This window comes from Lagopus muta, chromosome 7, assembly GCF_023343835.1.
Source record: "Lagopus muta isolate bLagMut1 chromosome 7, bLagMut1 primary, whole genome shotgun sequence".
Taxonomy (NCBI): domain Eukaryota; kingdom Metazoa; phylum Chordata; class Aves; order Galliformes; family Phasianidae; genus Lagopus; species Lagopus muta.
The window spans coordinates 29,222,973-29,245,908 of record NC_064439.1 but is presented as its reverse complement, the minus strand read 5'-3'; the positions used below and the strand labels follow the sequence as shown (position 1 = coordinate 29,245,908).

At 38.3% G+C, this 22,936-nt stretch overlaps 1 protein-coding gene across 12 annotated transcripts in view; it reads right to left on the bottom strand.

Moving 5' to 3' along the window:
- Positions 1 to 442: 442 nt before the first annotated feature.
- Positions 443 to 22,936, bottom strand: part of HDAC9 (histone deacetylase 9) — a 441,905-nt gene continuing 419,411 nt past the window's right edge. For 6 of the 12 annotated variants that reach the window (XM_048952240.1, XM_048952241.1, XM_048952232.1 and 3 more), the window contains 3 exons: positions 21,082 to 21,166; positions 15,996 to 16,149; positions 444 to 6,871 (listed from right to left, as the gene is read on the bottom strand). In XM_048952240.1, coding sequence (XP_048808197.1) covers positions 6,832 to 6,871; positions 15,996 to 16,149; positions 21,082 to 21,166 — 279 coding nt within the window. In that variant the 3' untranslated portion in view covers positions 444 to 6,831. Of the gene's footprint in view, positions 6,872 to 9,993; positions 10,036 to 15,995; positions 16,150 to 21,081; positions 21,167 to 22,936 lie in introns of those variants that run through there. The other 6 variants (XM_048952235.1, XM_048952231.1, XM_048952233.1 and 3 more) reach the window with 3 other exon arrangements.

Sequence of the window (22,936 nt, the reverse complement as noted above, 5' to 3'; positions counted from 1 at the left end):
ATGTAACAAGTCTTGGTTTTACAGCAGCAGGGCTGGCGTGATACCATGGTCCACAGTGCTGCTGCAGCGATACTCCCCACCTCCCACAAAGTAGGGGCCTTATGGCTTTTGAAACAGCACACGTACTATTTAAATTGCTTCACTGGGAGGAGAATTATGTGTTCTGCAATGCCTCAGGACAATGAGCCAAAGGAACTATAGAATATGAGCTTGGTGTTAAAGCTATAGCACTGCAAAGCTCTGCTTTGTGTGGGTTTTAGCCTGCCATGTAACATTACTTTTACATTAACATTTGTGGTTCCTTTTTTATGCACACCAGCTTCCCCATGCTCCGCCCTCTGTAATTTAACAGTCAGATTCCTATGATCCAACCAGGGTGGCATGTTCAAAGCTCCACTTCTTTTCAGAGCTGATTAAAACAAGAAAAAAGCTGAGTATCATACAAACTTACTTCAAATAGCCTTTATTCACACTAGGACAAGACTAGAGCCAAAGAATTTTACAAAACACAAAACAAAAGGAGTTTTTACAACTCAGTTGAGAACTATTTCACACCAATCCAAGGCTCATATATATGTAATCAACAAATTTTTGGAGCACAGTATTACTTAACATTACTCATTGGATACTTTCAGATACAAAAATGTATCAGGAATAATAACAACAATCCACAGGTTCCTCTTACTCTGACAGAAATATATTAATATCAACCTTTACAAATTTTACCATTTGGATTGGTCCCACTGATACTTTATTCCTTAGAATCTCATCTGCCTGGAAAGACAAATTACAGATAAACTTTTAGTGCTCTGAGAAAAGGACTGTTTTTTATCATAGAAACAGATAGCTACAACAATTTTCAAAGAAAAAAAATAAATGGACATTTCAGCTGTGCATCCCTAGATGGAAGGCTTGGTGTTGTAAAATCCCACAGCAGTAAGTTTGGGTTGAAAATTCAGTTATGAATTCACTAGGTATTGCTTTATGCTTTCCTACTGCATCCTAACAGAATATTAAGCCAATCCATAAATATAAAATAACGGTAAATTAAGCAACAGGAAACAAGTGTATGAACTTGTTCACATAAGACATGATGTTTACACCGTTCTGAAGCCTGCTGAAGTCAGCAGGTAAATATCCATTGGTGCCAGTGCTCTTTCAGACAGATTTTTTCTAGAGGAACAACAAGGACTTCGTTTCAGAAATGGGGATGTGTGGCAGAGTTCAGATTCGTACCTGAACTTGGTTGTAGTTTGGTTGTGGTTGCGCAAAGCAAAGATTTCTTCACAAGCTATCTCCCAGCTCCTATCCACAGCCCGTTACAGAAGAAGCTCAGTGGCCTTTGAATAAAGGCATCCTACAGCTCTGACATTGCAAACATTCCTTCGGCCATTTGGACATACCAACAGCAAGGGGATGATGTGTGGATATTTTAACACAGAATCACTCTCACTGCACAGTAACAATGCCATCAGTTTCATACTCCATTTGCCTCTTGACCATCCATCCACACAGGAGCACGTATTCCTCATAAACTGCAGACCAAATCACAGTGTGCTAATTAACATCCTACCAAGAGTGTCTTAGATTACACAGAACAGTTTATACTTTGCTCTAAGCTCTTCTAATATACAGAAGCACAGAGCATGGCACTAGAGTACAGTAAAAGATAGTAGATGGGAGTTATAATTAATAATTGCTGGAATGTCCTCCTTGGTCTTTGCTCTCTGTGGTGTGTTACTTGCTAAAGACTAAAACTGAGCTAGTAACAAGATGTCATGGGACAAAAAACCTTTTGGATCAAGTGAAGATATTACATTGTTAAAATCAAAATGGGTCCCTTTTGAGGTTAGAGAGGAATGCAAGTTTCACAATTTCTTTTTTTAACAATCAGCAGACAGCCAGCTAAATCATTCTCATAAAATACCACTCCAGTTTGGATCTGTCACAAAAATGAAACATTTAATTGCTGCTAGGAGTGACAAGGATAAGTTATTCACATTCCCACACCAAGGGCAGGAGAATCTGCCAGGGAAGATGGGCCTCTTTTCTCTGGTTCTCATGTGCTATGAAGGCAAATTCAATTAAAGGGAAAAACTGAAGCAACACAACAATATAAATATTAAACTATAATTTAAAATCCAAATTCTTCCAGATTTTGGATGAAAAGTAAGTAGCAGAGGCTTGGTTTAAGAGAAATTCTCTCCTAGCAGGTTCCCCCTGCTTCATGCACATATTCTGTTTTACTTCCATATGGAGTCTGTAAAAAAAATGTACAATAGTTCACAAAGCTCTATTGTGACCTTTTAAAATAAAACAACCATGTGCCGTTACACTCTTGGAAAGGCTACTACTGAAAAAAAAGTATGGATATCCCCTCTTGTCATTCCTGCTATGAAATGTTTGCGAGGGGCAAAACCACAGTGTCTTCTTCTGGGCAACAGTCTGGGTTGTTGTTATTTAGGACTAAGTCTGTGTAGGGAAGTTCATGTCTGCATATGAGTGGGTGTGTTCATGGGACAGGGCATTTCCCAAAGGGCAAGCACTCACTGAGCACCTCCTTGCCTCTGCAAATTAATCGTAGTTGGTTGTCTCACAGCCATCAGTGCCTTTGGAAATGTTCCCTCTAATTCTTCATCCCAGACACATTGCCCCGAAAGTGTCCTGCTGTCTGTCTACACAAATTAAGCAGTCTCTACATTCTTGTTCTCTACAGGACCTCTGGTGTTGGCTGCAGCAAAACCTTTCTAATATTTAATCTCCAGTTATGAATCTCAGCTTTTCAGGGAGACTTCATTTAGACGAGACACCAAATTAAACATCATATACTGAAGAGACAGACTTTTTTTGCCACTTTCTTACATCTGGCAGGTTGTTGACTTTTTGCAAGTAAAGAAATATTCAACTTTGTTTACATAACAGCAATTTGTATTTTCTATTTATGTTGTGATATTTAAGATTATTTCATCATTTTATTTTCCTCAAATTCTCTTGCCTGAAATAAAGTGCTTATTTTTTACTGAAAGTAAAATTAAGAAGGAACATAAGAAAGAGACTAATGCTGTCATCTTTACTCTGGCCACATTTCTATGAACTTTGATTTTTTGCTAGGAATTTTGCCTGAAGAAGGATAATATAATGAAATAGCTCATTGCTGCAGATTATATTAAAGCCAAATGAGGGCACAGAAAGCTCCTACAAACAAAGCCAAAAAATGAAGAGCAAGAGATAGGCTTAGCAGTTCTGAAATTAACTGCCCAGGTAAAAACATTAAGCTGAATATATATATTTTTTCTCGATATCCTAAGTTGTACAATCTTTTAGTTTTCAGATTCTAATATGAATTTAATAACCTAACAGTATACAACATGTCTCAGTCAGCTCAACACACAGTCTTCAACACTGAGGGGAGAGTATAGAATGGAGTAGCACATCAATACTTGCTGCTGTAGCATTTCTGACTCAACAGATTGCTGACTTAGGAAAATCATGATCCAAAGCTGGAATACAGCCTCTGAACCCTCATACAGCAAGGCAAGGCTTTGCTGCAGGACATCCTGCAGTTCCCATGCCACCAGCACCACCAGAGGGTCACTCTGGCTCTGAGGGCTCTTTGCCATCTCTTCAGCTTCCCCTCCTCACTGGACAAAGGAATCATTATTTACCCCATCAGCTCATTTTTTAGAAGCAGTCTAAACTAAGATGTTGACATTTTGGCGGCCAGCTAGAAATATCTGGAATTTATTTTTCAGAGATGTCAATCTCCTTCACCTAAGCAGAGGTCCATGGCAGACAGGGGACTGTGACATTTCTTCGGAAATCCTAAGCCTCTGGATTTGAATATTACAAGCAGAGAAACAGGCAATTTGTACACCTTTTTGAAACCCAGGAAATCTGTTTTTTAATCCAGCTAAAACTCTGCTTTTTTAAGATTGTCAGTATGAATATTTCCCTGGAAATAAGACAAAAAGAACTGGGAAATATTATAACTGTAATCCATAGGGAGCTATTGATGGTAATAAAAACTACTGTGAGAAGAAAACAGCAGCAAGTGAAACTGCCCCCTTGGAAAGCCCAGGTCTGCTTGGAAGGAAGTGTTGATATTTACCATAAGCCTCGATCATTTCCCAGAGGGCTGCACGGTGCCTTGTAATGACATAATCAAAAAGAAATGGTGTTCTCAAAAAAACAAAAAAACAAAAAAACAAAAAAACCACCCAAAAAACCAAAAAACAACCCACCAAAGGAACACACATACACTCACACACAAAAAGCCCCACAGGTCCTGATTCATCTCCCACTGAAATCAAAGAGGATTTTGTTATTGCCTTCAGTGAGAACAGAGTTCTGGACACAATCTGTGTGCAGTTTATTTGCACATTTGCTTATCCAAATGATCCTGACTTTAGCCAATAGCACGTCTAGTTGTCTGTCAAGTAGTATGCCTGTATAAATGCATAAGTGTGAGTTTATAATGTGGTTTAATTCAAATTACTCTGGCATTTTAAAAGCTTTTTCAGCTACAAAGGACAGCTTTATCTGATTTCCACTCCAGAATATAGACTTTAATTGGTAAAGTTTGTGAATCGCATTTCAAACTGCAATTCATATTCCATTTCATGTAAGCTGAGGGCTCAAATGGATTTTGCATTTGTGGGGTTAATTCTAGAATGATCTTACTATGCATTCAATTAAAATTTTGCAGACATCATTTCAAAATGTGAAAAGCTTTACAAATTAGCCAACTCATCAGCTTGGCCCTTAGTTTCCTTGAAGAGAAACTTCTTTGAAGACCACAAGAAAACTGCAGTAAGTGGCAAGTAAGATTGCCATCACGTCTGCTAAAAAAACAGGGTGAACCCTGATTGCTTTAGTCATATGAACAGTCCCTTCAGAAGCCCAAAATCAAGCAAGGTGGCTTGCAGCAGGAGTTAATTTAGCCCGCTAGGTCCCTCTGTATTACTAAAATGAGCAAGATTTTGGCTTGTAAATGGTGGGTAGAATTTTATTTAACTTTCTTAGGGGCATATATCCACTTTAGAGTAAGCCTTTTGGAATAAAAGTTTACTTCGCATTATAGGAAATGACATTCCTTTTTTAGATTTCCCTTTTCAAAGCATGCCTTGGATTTCTAACTTGTAGCAGAAAGCTTTTGTATAAGTAATAAAAGTCTTTAAAATTAAAATGCTAATCGTAAACAAACCCAAATGCATGAAAGATATAGTTCAACTGCATAACAAAAGAGAATTATATAATTCTATTTGAATGAAATCTTTCATCTTTGATTTACAGGTTCGAGTCTGACTGTAAGTGAAACCATATTGTTCCATATCTTTCATATCATGGCCTTCACCAGAATCTTGTTTTAATTAAGGTTTCTTTCAGATTTCAGAATAAAAAGCATGACAGTCTTCACTTATGGCTTTAATATATCCTTTGAGTTTGAAAATGTATAAAAATGAACATCATTTGCTTTCAAAAGCCAAGCGAGCTGTCACATACTGCAAGCAAAATACTTCAAGGTATCTCCCAGGGTTCATTAGGTGAGAAAGTTGTAAACAAAATAAAAGTTGCTGTAGCACAATTTTGTTCATTTGAAATCATCTAACACACATGCCCTATCTCTTTCTCTAGCAGTAAGGCAACACGTGTAACAGTTTAAGCGTTCATTATCAGCTAAAGGCACGACTCTATGTTACGTTTGCAAACATGGAATTAAATAGCTAATGTCACATCGCAGGGAAGTCTTGCTGCACTTTGGGGATCTAACGTAAAACCAAAACCCTTTGAAACTCCTTAAGCAGTGTCAGCTCTCTCAGTGCAGGACTACATAAAAGAATCAGTTTGTATTCACAAGACAACCTGTAAAAAAACACCCCCAACAAACTCCACAGAAACACCTGAGCTTCAAATGAGCTGCACGCAGTTGCTTCAGATCGCTGTTCTTAGAGCCAGGATGCAGAAACATTTCAGAATAAAATGAAAACACATTTGGAAAGCCATCTATTTTTCAGAGACTACTTGATCTCTGCTGCACATCTGGTGAGAGCTACTGTCAACTATGGCGGGTACAGCACTCTTTTAAAGACAGAAGATCACTCATTTTAGGGAATCGTGAATGTGTTTTTATGATAGAAAAGGTTACATGAAATGGGGAGAGATGGCCAGGGGAAGGGAAAATAAAATGAAGCACCACCAAGCACAGTACTTTGGGGGGATTTATAGTACAATAAGAAGTGCTTTCCCTGTAACTAAAATCCCTCATTTCAGTTTACACACCTTTCTCTTGTTCTGCTAAGAACTCATTACAGGGGTTTAAAAAACGGCACATAAAATAAAGGTTTTTTTTTTTTTCTTTTCATTTTTTCATTACAGGAGCAAAGAAAACAATTTCTATTAACAGTTTAACACAGTATGAAAAAAATCACCCAGTAAAAAGTGTCAGAAAGTGATTCATGGAGTTTACCAAGTATTTTGCTGGCTGTTGCAACTCATATCTATAATCTATCGTGTAGAATTTTGTAATACTCTATTTCACAATCGATGGTGGTGAGCGGGTCGAACAGCATATAAAAAGCATGCTCTAGGCTCTTTCTCCCAAGCCTGTTTTACTGTAACTCTACAATTGTAGCGGTTACATTTAAGGAATCTTTAGGGCCCTTTCAAGTCCATCCAAAGAACAAGTGAAGCTGCTATTCAGAACTTTGTGCCCAGTGTTTATGTTCCATCTGATCCATGCCACCCAAGCAGCAGACAAGACATGTCTGAGGGTGCTTTGGGGGGATACACAATGATGTCACCCACAGGAAATATCAAGGAGGACTTGGCACTTCACAAGGCTGGCTCTTCTTCCATGGGCTCGCCAGCAGCTCTGTAAAAATAAACAGGCAATCAGAATACAGCATAAGAGTACACAATGACATTGTAGATTTTCATGCATAATCAAAGCTGATTTTTCAGCTCTCTCTCGTGTTTATTTGTGTTATTCAGTTATCCATAAATAGAGTTTCTTTCCTAGGAAGTATAAACAAATGTCAAGTGGAAAAACATTTTAGATCCAAGCAATCACTGAAAACATTCCTGTTTATATTAAAATATGTCAGAATATTTTATAACTTTTTCTCCAGAAATGTACATGCTTTGTGTCAACAGAATCAAATCATTTCATGAAAAAAATAGCCGTGATACTTCTATTTTACAAGCTCTTGTGACTGGAAATACATGCATTTGTTTTTCCCAAGTGAGCCCATACCATTACAAAACCCCAGTTTACCAGGAGCCAAGCAATCAGCAACATTTCTTGCAAAGTTTTTCCTCAATCCTTTGAGTTTTAATTCTGTGCTTTCATAAATGCATTGGCTGCTGCCTGCCTGCCTGCAACTTATGAGACCAAATTCTGAACTTGTCTAGCAGTCTTAGAGAGAGTATCCATTAATAATATCTCATCAGATTCTAAGTGCAACTTTTGTTTGAAACTTCCTGGGAAATATCCAACTTAAGCAAGATAAAGTCTTTAAAACATCTAGTAAGTAACAAATGGAGATAAATGCTGAGCTGGTGCACTGTGTCATAGCTTCTCATATCTAACTGTTTCTGAGCATTATGCTGCTAATTGTAAAATGGGGAACTTCAGAGACCATGGTGAGAACTCACTGTTGAAGGATGTAAGAATTTAGAAACAGACCATTTTTCATCAGTCTGGCTGAACACAGCCTAAAGAGTGAGTTTAAGACCTCCAAGAATTGCTTGAAATGAAGGGGGGCAAAAAGTAAATACAAATTAATAAATAGAACAGACATTTACCAGTTAAATCTGATAAGCTCACATAAAGATTGGCTTCAGTAAAAACCCCTCAGAAAATACAAGATCATGGGATCTCATGGAAAAAAAAAAAGTAATTAATGGGGGCTTGCATGGGCTTTGGTAGTTTATTTAGCAAGGAAGCCAGAGAATTTTGAATTAATCTGGAATTTATTAAAGTTTTTGTCAACAAAAAAACCCAGCAATGTCTCTTTAAAAGATTTTATGCAGGTCATTCCTTTATGATTTGAAATTATTATAGCTAGTATGTTAAAAAAATAAGTCAGATGAATAATATATGAAAAAGTAGACATTTTTCAGACTAATTGTTTTCCAAAGGGTTTGTGAACCCAAAAGATTATCCATCTATAAATCTCGAATCTGCTACTCCTCGCCATACAGTGGAGGATTTTTAATGTGAGCAATAAAAAAATGACCAAGATCATCACTATATTTTTATCCTTCCTTGCATTCTCCTGACTTGTGGTTTGGATGGCACAGACGAAATAGAGGTGGGATGGAGCCCAGCCTTCTAGTGAAGTATGGCATAGGAACATGTGCTGTGGGGAGACTCCACACTGCTGCTGTCTGTTGCCCTCATGCTAACCACATGGTCCCACTTTTTCCAGCAGAAGACCTGCTTCCCCTGTAGAATAATGCAAAAGTGCAGCAAGCCCTGTTAAACACCCAGGACCTGACAAGAGTTGCTGAGAAAAGAGCAATTTGAAAGCAGGTAGCAGTTAATATTTTAGATTCTGCTGTGCATGAATGAATGAATGAATGTATGAATGAATGAACAAATGAATGAGAAGAAAGCTTTCAGTAGATTTTAACTGGTGACTGGCAGAACAGGAAAGAGTGGAGCTCTGGAAAATTTCTGCAATTGGAAGTGGGAGCTTTTGTTATTTATAAGGAGCTAGGGAAGGAGTATGTGCAAGTCTACTTACATGTATTTGGCTTCTGATTCTGACATTCTCATGAATATCTCACAACCTTGAGACAATTGTGTTTAAACATTTAGCCCTGGGTAATTTTTCATTGATGAGGGCACTTCTGAAAACCAGGACTGACCTCATGCACTGTGCTCTAATAAACTCCTGTGTACTCCAAGAATATCCCAGTTGTCCTCAACAGCCAGAGCCTAAGCCCCAGTAGAAATATTTACATTCAAGTGCAAGACTCAAGGCCCTTTTTGGAAGTGGAGAAGAGGTTCAGATGTCCTGGCAAATCCAGCTGCTATCTCCCAGAGTGAGTATTCTCAGCCTTCTTCAGTCTGCTTTGATAATTTGTGTGTGTGCTTTTACTTCAGTTTATTAGCACAAGAGAAGTCACTGGATCTATCCAATGACTTGTCAGTAGAAACATACATGTTTACAGGACAACAGCTTAGGCTAGAGTTTTGTGAGAGATCAAGTAAAGTTTTCAGGCTCTTAGTACAGAAAGAAAAACATTGAAATCACATATGTTTGAGAGATGAATCAATGTGTACCCCTTCAGCTTAAATACAAAGTTCTCCCCGTGAAATTGAGGGAGCAGAGTCCGACAGGCCAAATTTATGTTACCTCAATTATGTCACTCTTAGTTGCACTAGTTCACTTAGTCTTCCTGTAGCTAGCAAGAAGTTGGCATAAAAAAATAAAACAGGAAAACAAAACAAAACAACCTAATCCATATTGTATGCTCTAATTCCTCAGAAATGTAACAGTGAGGTTGGATCTGATCCAGGCTGATTTGCACAGTTGGCAGATCCAAAATGGCACACATTAGGACTGTAATGAATGAAGAACCACGACTGTGATCTTTTGTAAACCTACACTGAAACTGCAGGTTTCTAGGAGCAGAGCTCTCTTGCATTCATTCTAATTATTTGAATGTACCATGAAGAGTGCTTGCCTACAAGATATCTATCTGCAGCTCACACTCTGGCAGAAGGAAATGGTCTCTGTGCAGTTATTGCTAAATGAAATGATCATATTAAAACAAATGAAGTCAATGAGACAGAGTTCTTCCATGTGGATAAAATCTGGCAAGACTTGAGACACTTTGAGTGCTATTGCTCTGTGGTAGTTCTGAGTAAATGGCAACCATATTATTTAATGAGAATTCTATTTAAAATAGATCAGATCTACACTTTAAAGAAAGCCAGTATAAGAATCTAGATGTGTTCTGTAAGTCATAAAAAAATTCTCTTACCTTAATTTATAAATTAGAATTTCAGAGATTCCTCAAAGATTCCTACACCATCACACGTAAACAAACAAAAAAAACCAAAAAAAATCAAGATAAGTCTCCAAGTCCCCAGAATTGCTGAAATTGCTGAACAAAAGATAGATTTTCTGATGGGGTATGGTTGTTTTATGCCATAATCTGTTTCTAATTTAACTCAGCTGTCTCAGGGAAGAGCATCGTAATTGAAAAGTGATCCTCTGGTAGCAAAGAATGGGGGAAAGGAGGTATGTTTCTATACCTTGAAGATGATTTGGCGAGTGCTTGAAGACATCATATTAAAGATCCCAAGTAAGTGTATATCCTAGTAAAAAATGGTCTCTATGGATCAAAGGAAAAGAGCCATGATAAAAAAGGCTTTGCAATTTAAGAGCCAACCAAGGTAAAAACATGTGAACTCCCAAAAGAGGATGTCGTGTCCAAATAAGGCAAATAAAATAGAAACTCTGGCAAGTTCAATGTAAACCCACAAAATGGGCAAAGGAGAATCTGAAGACTAACATGTTAAAGGCATAAAAACTAATAATGAAAAGATCTTTCAAATACATCAGAAGAAATGATCAAAGCATAAGAGGAACATCAAGAAAGGTAGATCACAAGAGCAAAATGAACTATTTATATCTCTGTTAACTAGAGAAGTGTCAGGTAGATTTTATTATTTGCAGATGAACTGTCTTAAACTGAATCAGCACAAGAACGAGCTGGTATATTAAACACTGCCAAATTGCTAAGAGCAGATTAAATTTGTCCACTGAGTTCTTAGGGAATGCAATCATGATGTTTCTAAATAAATAACTGTAGAGTACATTCTACTGGTTAAATCAGCATCCATGCCAGAGGTAAGAAATGCTGTCCTCCTTAGGGAGACTATAGGAGATACAGTATGTCTGCACTGGGGGGGGGGGGGGGGGGGGGGGGGGGAGAGATTGATAGCAACTATAATAAATCATAGAATTAGTAGGCATTTAGATAATAGTAATTTGGCTAAGAGTTAAGCCTTAACTGTTGCAGGGAAGTCAAACCTTACAAATTTATTACAAATTTCTGAAGGAACTGAAGGAAGAGGGATCAAGTGATACCCATGTACAAAGAAGGTCTTCCAATGATTTTATGCAAATGCTCTGAGGAACTTAGTTTATGAGAGAAGTCCCTGCCATAGATTAAAAATCCATCTCAAGGAGGAAATGGGTAATAACACTGGTGAATTTTCACCATAGAGAGTTGTTCCACAGCATTTCAAGACTTGGCAACGTACCAGTACGTTTAAGTGATAACATTTGTTGATGATGCAAAATTACTGATACTAGATAGTTCTAAAGCCCATAGTGCCAATTCTGAATGGAAAAGAAGGTAAACAGATGCAAAATAATACACAAAGCAGAGCGAGGACAGCTTTAATTGTTTATATACTGTGATGGCAATTACTGAGAACTTAGAATTAATGAGAGTAGAAGAGAGAAACAAAAGCAGCAAAAAATGCCCATCATTAATCTACTGTATATATCCATAGTGTGCTCAACATCTGGTGTCCTGAATTCTATTCTTAGTCCTTGTTCTTAAAAAGTACTACAAGAATTACAAAAAGGGGCAAGAAGAATAATCTGAAGTAAGATTTCTTTTTAATTCCAGGAAAAATAAAAGGTCTTGAGACAGTTAAAATATTTAAAACCAGAAATGTAGCAGAGAACGTGAGTAGGAAAAAAAATGCTTTCATTTCTAAATGCTCTAAACTGCGCCTGATGAAGCTGTGGGATTCACTGCATGAACATCAAAACTGTAAATTAGTTCAAAACTAGCTTTGAAAAATTTGTACTTGGATAAATATCCTGGAGGCTTTCACACAGATGGGTCACATACAGCCGTTGAGATTACAGATGATCAGGGAAAGTCTTGCTCTCAACTCCTCTGTTCCCTGTCCTTTCCTTCAGGCACTAGCCACCAGGTGGGTAAAATAAGGCTGCAGCTTCTCTGACTCCTGAGCCTGGCTTTGAGTTCAGATGCAATGGGGTATGGTCAGTAGGTGCAAGTTCTTCAGAAGTTTTTCTGGATGCTCATACAGTGAAATTCTGAGCAAAGCTCTATGAGCCAATGCACAGGCAGAGAATGTGACCCTAGTTGGTGGCTAGATGTACCTTCCAATCTAAGCAGTTCCACTGCTATAAAATACATTGCAATATGACTGAAAATGCAACCGACAGCTCAGAAACACTAAGGGAAATACCCAAAACTGATGCTTCATTTTCATTTCCATTTGAGTAAAATCTACGCTCAGCTGAATGAGGGCCATAAAGTTAAATCCTGATAAATGTCATTCTCAAGATTTACTCTTTGCTGCAAAAGTTGTAAGTGCTGGAGACTTCTCCCCACACCCATTTATTTTTCCATTTTAAGACAAGATATACAGAAGCTCCAGTATATCGTGGACAGCACTGTGCTGAGTATTTTCATAGCAAGGCTTCTGAAACAGATGTCTGGCCAAAGCAAAATTCTAATCAGCTAAATCTGTATCTCGCTTAGGGAATAAGCAGTTATCTATACACAAAAGTTATGGCAGTTGGAAATGCTTTATAGGGCATGCTGGTTCCTTTAATTGCGTCTGCATTTAAATCTGTGTTAGCATCATGCATGTTTTCTTTCCTATCCACAAAGTCTTTTTTTCTATATCTGTTCTCTCATGAAGGCTATAATCAAGTTTCAATTGAATCTGAAAGTGCAGAGTTGTGTTTGGTTAAATAAAACACCAAAAGCATAGCAGCTTTCACCATTTTCTTCATTTAGTCTCAGAGAAAATCAAATAAAAAAAAAATAATCTGCACTGTCACTTGAAGAAAAGAAGGAAGGAGAGAAGAAAGAAAGAGAAATACTTAATGCAGGCCTTAGCCAGGAGCATTTTATCCTTTATTCATCAGTGGTAAGTGAGTCAGATACGAGTTGGCCAGGAAAAGAGCTGCTTTACCCAAAATCTGAGTTTAAAACGAGTCATCTCACTCCAAACACCAACATATCCTCCAACATAACTGGCAAGAGTTTCCCACAAAGAGACTTTTGCTGCCACTCTCTTCATCTGCAGGCCTGGCCATCCAGAGCTGAAGTCAACAGGATGTCTATCATCAACTATGTGAAACAAGACCGGAATTATCAGCTTGGCAGAACATAGTGGTAATTAAGAGAAAGTAAACAGACTCCTGGCAGAATGAAGGAACCCTTCAGGCTTCCCTGTCAGCCATGACACTTTCTGTTCTGATCCTGCTCTGCCAGCCACTAACAATTTTCCCCCAGAAATACTCAGTGGAAAGGTCTTCAGACGGTGGCTGCAATCCACAATGGGGAAGAATGATGCAGAGAACATAAGAGCCCAGAGGGCTCTTCAAGTTCCTGCAGCTCTGTCATTTCTCATAGAGGGAGGTTGGAGAAGGAGCAAAGTATACTTGGTCTTTAATTATAATAAATGGAACAAATGTGATAAAATTGTAATTCATCACTGTGTTACACCAGCTTGTGTTCTTATACGCCTATGAATAGAATTATATGTTTTTGTTAAGTGAATTGAGTTATACTGGCATAAAACCAATGTGTGCAATATCAAATCAATCCCTGCATTCATAATCCCATGCAGAACTTTCATTCATGCTCAAAGTGCAGCTAGGTCCTCTCTGCAGCCCAGAAAACTGTGTCTGCATCTCTGAAATCAAATCTTCAAGGTTACCCTTTTTCATTCCATATTCATCTTTACATTCAGTAGGGAGAAAGCCAAGAAAACAACATCCTGAAGCCTCAGAAAAAGTAGCTGTCAATTTTGTTCCAGTGAGATGATGCTTATGGTGTCCTGTTGCTCCCTGATGGCAAGCTGGCTTTGGGTGACTTCTTTGTAGGTTACAAATGTGGAAACATAATCAGGGATGTATGCTTGTAAGGATTTATTTGCGCTGCTGAAAAACTTCAACAGCACCAAGGATATTTCAAACAAAGCCATTTTTCCACAGAACAATTCATCACAAAGGCTTCACCCCTATAAGAGCCCAGGACTGATGAAGTGTAATGAATCTGGCAGCCACATGAATTCCACTTGTGTACATTTCAGCACATCCGTTTTTTTTCCCACTTTCTCAGCTCTGCTCTGAGACGCTGTTTTCAGAATGGGAGGAAACTGCCACAGGTTATCAGTAGTTAGGCAATAAATACAATAATTAAGTCAAAGGGTTACTTTACTCAAGTCTTGTAAGATCAGTGATTGCTCTTGACAGCCGTAGATTTAAGTGAGTGGAGGATCATAACAAATACAGTTCTTGATTATTCTAAGCAATACAAAAATACACAAAATTAACCACGCCCTTTTTCATACAACTTAAGAATTTGCTGTGTTTGGCTGAATTAGTTCCAACCCTTTAATTAAAATTGCTTATATTTCAGAGCTCTGCATACACAAACAGGATCCCCAGCTTTCTTTCCTTGGCTAACAGAAACATCTCGTGACAGTCACAAATCTACATGACAAACCTTATTATTCCTTAGCTGATCACTGATTAATGCTCTCACAGATATAAAATTTGTCTCCTGTTCATCACTGGATTCTTCCTGAGTTTTTATGGATTCATTTGTAATAATCCACACCCAACAATAGATGTAGCATCCTTAAAACACAGTTGCAATAAGAAAGGCGACTAAGTAAACACCACAAACTTTACTGACTAGCTATGTCCCCAGTGTGTTCCTTTGAGCCACATCTGCAAATCTCTTGACAGATGAATGCTGTCACAGTAGTGGGAGATGTCCACTTCCAAATGCTCCAATAGGTTTGAGCTGATTCCGTGTTGCTCCCCACGGGTTCTCCCAGATGCCCATCAGACAAGTTTGGAATAAAATTCCCATGCAGACAGCAAGAACCAAACTAAACAAATAGCTGCCATGGCACAGGAGTCACAAGCCCTTTTGGCTCCAGTCCAACCACAGCTCTAGTCTGCTTCCATCTCCCTCCTTCCTCTCCTGCTATGCAGTTCCATTCTACAATGTGCAGGGAGCTGGTGAGTCTCCTTATAAGGCTTTTTTTTCTACTTTACTTCTCTTTCCTTTTTCCTCCGATGGAAACTGAACTGCTCCCTGCATTCTGGGTCTTCATCTGTTGGAGAAGGCCAGAAAAGTTTGTCCTCCAAAAGAGTAAATAGGAAACACCAAGAACTTCTGCAGAGGCTCTTCAAAACTCTGATGTCCCTTTGAACAAATACTGCTTTGTAACATAGTGCTCAGAAGCTTTTTTTCTTTTTTTTTTTTTTTTATCTTTAACTGGCAGAAAACTAGTAACATTTACTGTGTCATTTTCTCAGGCTGCGAAAATGAAAGCAATGTTCATTAACCTAAAAAAGCAGCTGGCAAGCTGGAAAAAGACAGCATTCTCTTTTTAGCCGGTACCTTCAGAACAGCAGGCAGAAAATGTTGGCCCTTGTCCTGGCCAGGATTGTTTTAAGTTTTATGCTGGCACTGTTCCATTGCTTCCAGGGAAGTAACTTTTAATGCCTATCTAATATCATTTAATAATGATTTAAGTCCGTCCTTATTACATTTATCTGAGCATAAGTTAGATGCCTTCCTAGAAAGTTAAAGCTAACCCAGTTTTGAATTTCTTCCAATGTGAAGAATACTGTTGATTATACTTGATCATGTCCATTTTATTCACACAGACAGTATAAATAGTGCACTTTTTATATAGTAAAGAGCTTTTAACATGGGGATGAAACAAAGTTGTTGTACTCTCATGAACCTTAGTAAAGAGATACGCGCACCAAAACATTTGTTAGCATAGAATACCTTTGTGTTTCCATCAGCCAAGTAGGAAGATCTTAAATTGAAGGAGGAAAAATTCCAGGTAGCTCAGTTAGCAGACAATCTGGAAACAACTCAGTCTAGCTGTCTTCTGCATCTCATGTGACTGGAGTGCAAAATCCTCGCTCTCTGCAATAATTGCATGGGCTTACCTGCTGCTTTCCTGAGGAAAGCACTGCTCAACATCCACTGAAAGGGAGGCCATAGCAGACACCGTTTCTGTCTCCTCCCTCTCTCGTTTCTGAGACTCAGCCAGAGCACAATCCACTGGCACAGAGTATGGCTCCACTGACTTCCAGTACTTGCCTAAGGAAAACACACATCATAATTTATGGGAATCTCAGCTAGCACGGTGGTACAAGCATAGTAATCACTTAGTTCAATGCCGAGTGATTATAATTTAAAATCACTGCAGTGTTAGCAGTGCAATTGAAGTATGTTTCTGAACCTACGAATGCCAAGTTGGAAAGTGCTTTCATTCCAAGGGCTGTGTCACACCCTTCCCCAGAAGGTAATAAATTGGAGGAGTAACATGCAGCCTAATGAACTCATGCTGTCAGACAAGCTATTGGCTTTATCTACCCAAGGTAAAGGGAGTTCAGGGCAGGGTTAATACCTAAATATTGCTTTGATATTGAAGATTGTTGATGCATACACAACAAATAGGACAAGAAAAATGAGCATGGTTGTATAAAGTGCTCACACAGCACAGTCTCAAAAAGGAAAATGTTAGAAATGCCAGCTTGGACTGAATCGATTCTGCCAGAACAATCAGGTTTGTTAGTCCTGGATGTTCTTTCTCCTCCAACCTCAGGGCGTATACTAGAACAATAATTTATTTAAAACTTTCATATACGAACTGGCTGCTGCTGGAAAGCTGCCAGATATCATAAGGAGTGGTTTCTAGTTTGCTGTGTAAAAAGGCAGCAGTGGATTAAAACCATGAGTAAACTCTGCTCTCAGACTACAACAGAAGATACAGTAAGGAGCTTCTCAACTGGCATCAACAAAGTTGGCAGGTGACATCACTGTCACAAAACTGGTCTGCTGCTGCACAGCTGTTAAGAAACAGAGGTCGATCAGTGGTAACCAGGTGGACAAGAAAGAATTTACATATGCATTTCTTACAGCTCAGTAATCCACACTTCACTCACTAATTTCCAGGTGGATGACACCTGGAAATGAGGAGCTTTGGGGAGGCTGGAAACTCCCATCAGTGCTTACTCAGTGTTTAGCAGAAGGCTTCCAGCAGCTGCTGCAGAGGTTGGGGCAGGGTACTTATCTGGGAATTAGAGGGAGGATTTCAGCAGCTGTGAAAGAGAGGGGATCAAGAAGAGGACTTTTCCAAGGGTTAAAAGGAGAGTTTTGGCAGCTGGGCAGTGGATTGAGGCAAGGTGCTTATCCGGAGGGTGGCCAGAGGCTCTGACACCTGGAGGCTGGGCTGGTGGTCATGGCTGGCTGGCTGGCCATGCTGCACACAGGCCAACTCACAACTCCCTCATGGATAGCACAGCTCTCCACACTACTTCAGGCTTCTCAAAAGATGAACTTTTTACTCCAGTGTGAAAGCAGCTGTCAATAAAACCTGAAAATGTCTTTATTCAAAAGTATCACTGCAAGATGAAAGCCCAAGCCAATCTGCAAGAACAACCAGCGAGCGTGGCCAGAGTGTTTCTTTGAACTCTAATAGTGTGCACATTTGAGTAGTTAGCAGAATCTTTAAATAACGGGGACCTTCTGGGGATAAAATGTAAAGTGTATTAAGTATCCTACAAAGTTGAGATTAAGTGTTAGAAGGTTGGCTTTGCTCCAGAAGCATGAAAGACACAGCTAAAAAGTTATGTACATAACGGTAGGCTCAATGATTGGAGCCTGGCAAATTTTATAAAAACAAGACAAAAATATTCTCTATTATTACTGTACTCAGAGACCAAATTCTCTGTTCATTAAAAAATATACTAAAAGCAAACAAAAAAAGTTATATGGGCATTCCACAGCATTCTCACAGATCATATGCGCAAAAGTCAGTCTTTGCAATATACACCCAATTCAAACCCTATAATTTACGAGCTAAATGTTCACAGAGTGGGTGGGGTTTTCGTTGCAGAAACAGATGTGCAAGAAAATCAAATCTGTTGGCATGGGAATAATACCTCCTCTTGCCTATAAAAGAAATGAACCCGTGTTCACTGCTGGAGTTTTCAAGGGCTCTTATTCATAAAATAAAATATTAGTAACTAGCTACCACTGCGTTGCTCTCCTGCAGCAACAATAAAACAGCATCAGTGAGGACTGCTCCATTGCATTCGTTCATTCACACACAGGTTCATACACCAGCCGCCCCCTGAATCTGGCCTTTCTTGTAACACCAAAACTCAGGGCCAAGTCAGGCATATTATCGGGCTCTTTGTGCCCATTTAACTGCCCTCCATTCCCAAGCGATCAGTGATATTTCTTGTTTCCCTATATTGAGCAATGTAATATAGAGGGGGTTTCAGCATTAGAGGGGCAGCAGAGCCCCTGGTAAGCAGGTGTCAGCATCTATGCTGCTGTGGAGGGTCTTGGAGAAGGGGAGTACACAGAAGCCCATTGTGGTTCATGGGAAGAAATTTTAAAGGAATCCCATTTAGGAATAACATCCAGGTAGTAGCAGGTACCTTGTGTGGAATTTTCTGGTGCTGATGAAAAAGCAACGGTAGATTTTTCTTTAAAATTACAAAGCTTACAAGCAGCTGTAGTAAGCAGAAAAATCTTTGCGTGCTTCTTTTATTAAACCACAACTCATATATATTCTGCACTAAGCATATATGGGGCTTGAGTATGTTCAATCCAAAAGAACTGCAGGCAAAGTCTTGCAAAATAGGCAAGCATAGCATGCATTTGCAAAGGAGCTTTCTTAAGAACTCTAGATATGCTGTAGATCGACAACTGGGTGAACTTAAAGCATCTGACCCAAACCTTAAAAATGCCATTTCTGCTGTGCTATATTGAAATGTGAATTTCTGCTGGTTCTGTTACACTCATTGAATATATTGCAGAGAACAGGGAAAAGAATGGAGCATGTTTCTGGTTTCATTCATACAAAACTTGAAGAGGAATCACTGCTTGCAAGAAGGAACAATGAAACCAACTCAGTCTTCTAGGTATGCTGTGGCTTTCAACATGCATATATGCTTAAGTCTCTCTCAAAGATTTGTAGGGGCACTGATTATTACCAGGAAATAATAAAAATGAATGATTCTGTCACTGCTAAAATCATTTGTAATTGCCTTTCATCAATAGGGTTGGACATGCGGTACTACGGTTTGCTTGAAAAATCCAGTTTGGAGATAATATTAAAGCTAGTGAACAGGACTGTTTAGAAATACTATATTACATGGGTGTGGGAATTACCATTTCCAACTATGTTACATTTCCAATAGGGCTTTAGATCACTGTCACACACACACACACACACATACAAAAAAAAAAAAAAAAAAAAAAAAAAAAGTTTATATAAATTCTGTTCCAGTTACAAAAGAATATATTTTGAGGTGCTCCTCCACAATTTTTCAGTGTAATTTTTTTAATTACATATCCTGCATGAATCTTCACTAACCTCCCTCAATATTCTTTTCCTTCCTTCAAGCACGTTTGTTTCTAATACTTGGTCTCTCTCAAAAAATGATGGATACATAACTTCTCAGGCAATAGGTGGAAAAAAAATCCCACATAAACAGCACTGTGTACAACTCCAAATCCTGAGCAGTCTGGCAGTTCATTGGACTGCCATGACTGAACTGGGTCTGCTCAAACCGAAGTTTGCTCTGAATAATCAGAATTAAGTCACTCTGCAGAGCTTTGGCTTGTGTTTTGAGATACACATCATATCTTTTAGGAAGAAGATTTTCTTCCTAAAAGACCATCATTTGTGTATAAGTATTGTTAGTAAGACACTTAGACACCATGTTTCTCTAGATCTAGTATTATTTTTTCCCCATTCATTCTATTTTTGTTGTTTGTTTCAGATTCATTTTTCATTAAATATATGTTCTTATTCCTAACAGAAATAGATGCTCTTTCCAGCTGTTCATAAGCTTTCTAGGTCTCTGTGTGTGGCTTTCTGTTCCTATTATCATTTGAAAATCAATATGATCTTGTGTAGGATGTGAATTTTCTTAACTTACAGGGAATTTTAAGAAAAACACGAATTCATGAGCTACTCTGAGAGATACCATTTAGCAAAAATGTCATACTGGAATTTATCAAATACAGATGATTTAATTGGAGCCTGTACATATTATGAGTGACTGCTAGATATGAAGGATTATAAATTATAAAGGATTATGAATTATAAACCCACAATGAATTTCACAGTCTCTTTACAACTAAATTTACATTTAGAAGTACTACATTATCAATGAATAATGCATGGTGTCCCCATCAAGAGCTGCATTTATTTTATAGAGATGACTCCCACTTACTTGTGATTAACCTAACATGAATCAAAACATTTGTTATCCATTTGTTATTGTTAAGGAGCCAGCAAACAGTAGAAGTCAGGAAGCTTCTGCAGCCTTGGTAAAATGGCAGAAAGCAGATTAGAGAAATTAAGGGAGTTCTGTTCAGAAGGATTAAGGTAACTGATGGCAAAGTGAAAAATTTTCCCTGAGGTCAGAGCAGTGCCCCAAAGCATCTGGTTAGTAAAGAGCAAGGCACAGAACTGAAGCAATCAAGTACTGTTTGAATCAGAAATAAAACAAAATCGCAATATATTTGCCAGCACTGTTCCAGAGATCATTGTCCATTTTGAGCTTCTAAATTTCATTTCAAATTCTGCCACGTACTGAAGTGAGTAACTTGAAAAGGGCTGCACAAACAAAATCTGAAAGGTCTGTTTGCTTGAGCTGTGATTTATGCGTCTGTTCCTGTCCCTCACTGACAAACATCTATTTCGTTTAACCTGCTCTGGAATGGGGAGATTTGGGAAAATGTAGAAATTGGAAAGCTCTAAATAATTTAAATGGTTTAATGCATCACGTATAAATACATAGCAGAAACAAAGACATGCCAAAGCAACAAAAACAAAGCGTGTGTGTGTATATATATATATGTAGATACATACAAACTAGATACAGCATGTGGGTTTGTACATACAAAACTTGTCTTCTCTTTTCTGTGAAACAATTGTTTAATGTCTGTGACATTAATTAATAACAAAAAACACCCAAACCCAACAACCCAATCTGAGAAACATACTTTGAATTTCAGTGGTCTTTTTTAAAGAAGCTATTGCATTCATATTGGGGATTTGGTGTACAATATCTTCCGGGAGAGGCTCCAGCTGCAAGAATAGAATAGAATAATATAAATTTTCAATAAGAAGCAGGGAAGCAAAACAAACTGAAACAAACTAATCCTCAGGAAAACCTTAGCCCAGGAACTGGTTAACATTTTGCTGGTTAGAGTTCTAAAAGTATAGCCATGATTTTGTTTTCTGTTTTCAGCCATGTAATTGAATTCCAAGGGGCTTTTCTATTGGCTGCAAGACTAATCTATGGAGTCTCTGAAGCAGGTGCATGTCTGTGTATTATTCATTAAAAAAAATGCTAGTTATTTGTGTAATTTTTGTAGGTTCCTCGCAAACCAAATTCCACTGCGTCTGTATATGCAGCTGGGTACTCCAAACAAAACCTTGCTGAAGCCACACTGAAACCAAAGTGTGCACTCCATTATCTTTATTTTTCTAGTGTTATTAAATCTAACCATCTTATACACTTTAAGATTTATATGGGAAATCCATGAAACAGCTACTTTTATTAGCTTTGAATTACTTTCAAATAAAGAAGTAGGTGAAAAATTATTGTGCAGACCAGCAGTACAAGTTCTCTAAGCACACTTGTTTTACAGACAACTTAATTTTAATCAGTCAATTTTAATTGTGCATTCTTCGGGTGGAGCTGCATCATAATAAATTAGCAGAAGGATGTGTTCAATTTCTGCAAGTAATTTCTTTCCTGCAATGAATACGAGTTACCCTTTACCACTTCTCATTGAGGAAAATTAGGTACCTAAATACCTTAAAAAAACTAATCCCTGGATACTTTTGACATATATTCAACCTTTTAAAACCAATTTGCCATAACAGTGCCCCACTCATTTCAAATCCCCATTTATAATCTGGAGATAACAGTATTTTTCTGTTTCACAGTGATACTTCACTGCACGGAACATACAGTACTTTTCTTCTTTTCATAGGACTTACATTAATCCTAATTTGGATTTCAGAGTTGTGAAGAATAGACATGTGATAGTAGTTAACATCAGAAATTACTATATCCTGACAATTCATAAGGATAACAACCAAGTGAGAACTACTTGTATTTTGATTTTTTTTTTTTTTTTTTGTCCACGCATTTTCTCCTAGAAAAGGGTAAACATAATTAGGACTATGCGTCCCTCCTTGTTCTGTAACAACTACATTTTCCTTGAACTGTGCTTAGAGACCATTCTGCTTCCTCATGCAGGCTGGCTTAGTCTGGCCTTGGAGGCGTGCTTCCTGCAGAGCCAGGAAGGAGAAGCCCCATCATGGTGAACAAGAGCCATATCAGAACCAACCTCTCTTCTTTAAAGCTAAGTAAGTTCAACCATCATTGATGGGAGACATCTGTGCTGCAGACAGAACTCCTTTATTAAGCATGCCTGGGCCTGCTTTAAACTAGGTCAAGTGTAGCCCACCCAAGTAGCTTCCTTGTGAAGTGAGTACTTCAGTAGCCATCACATATTGTTCCTGGGGTTGCTACTGCCGCATTGCTACCCACCAACTAGATAAAATCAGCTTTGACCCAAGCACACAAAGTGGGAAGCAAATGCAATGTAGACATCCCCTTAACAATGCTATTTTAAGGAAGTTCAACTACAAATTCCAGAAATTCTGGGAACCTACCTGTAAGATCAACCCTGAACGTCTGCCAGTAATAAAGACACTGTAAATAACTCCAGTGGTTAGGTGTCTTGATAGCTAAATGGAATAAGGCTGTTTGTGTCATTGTTTCCTTAGAATACCATGCGGGATTGCAGCTGGAAGATTTCCTTGTGGCTAGAAACAATAGTA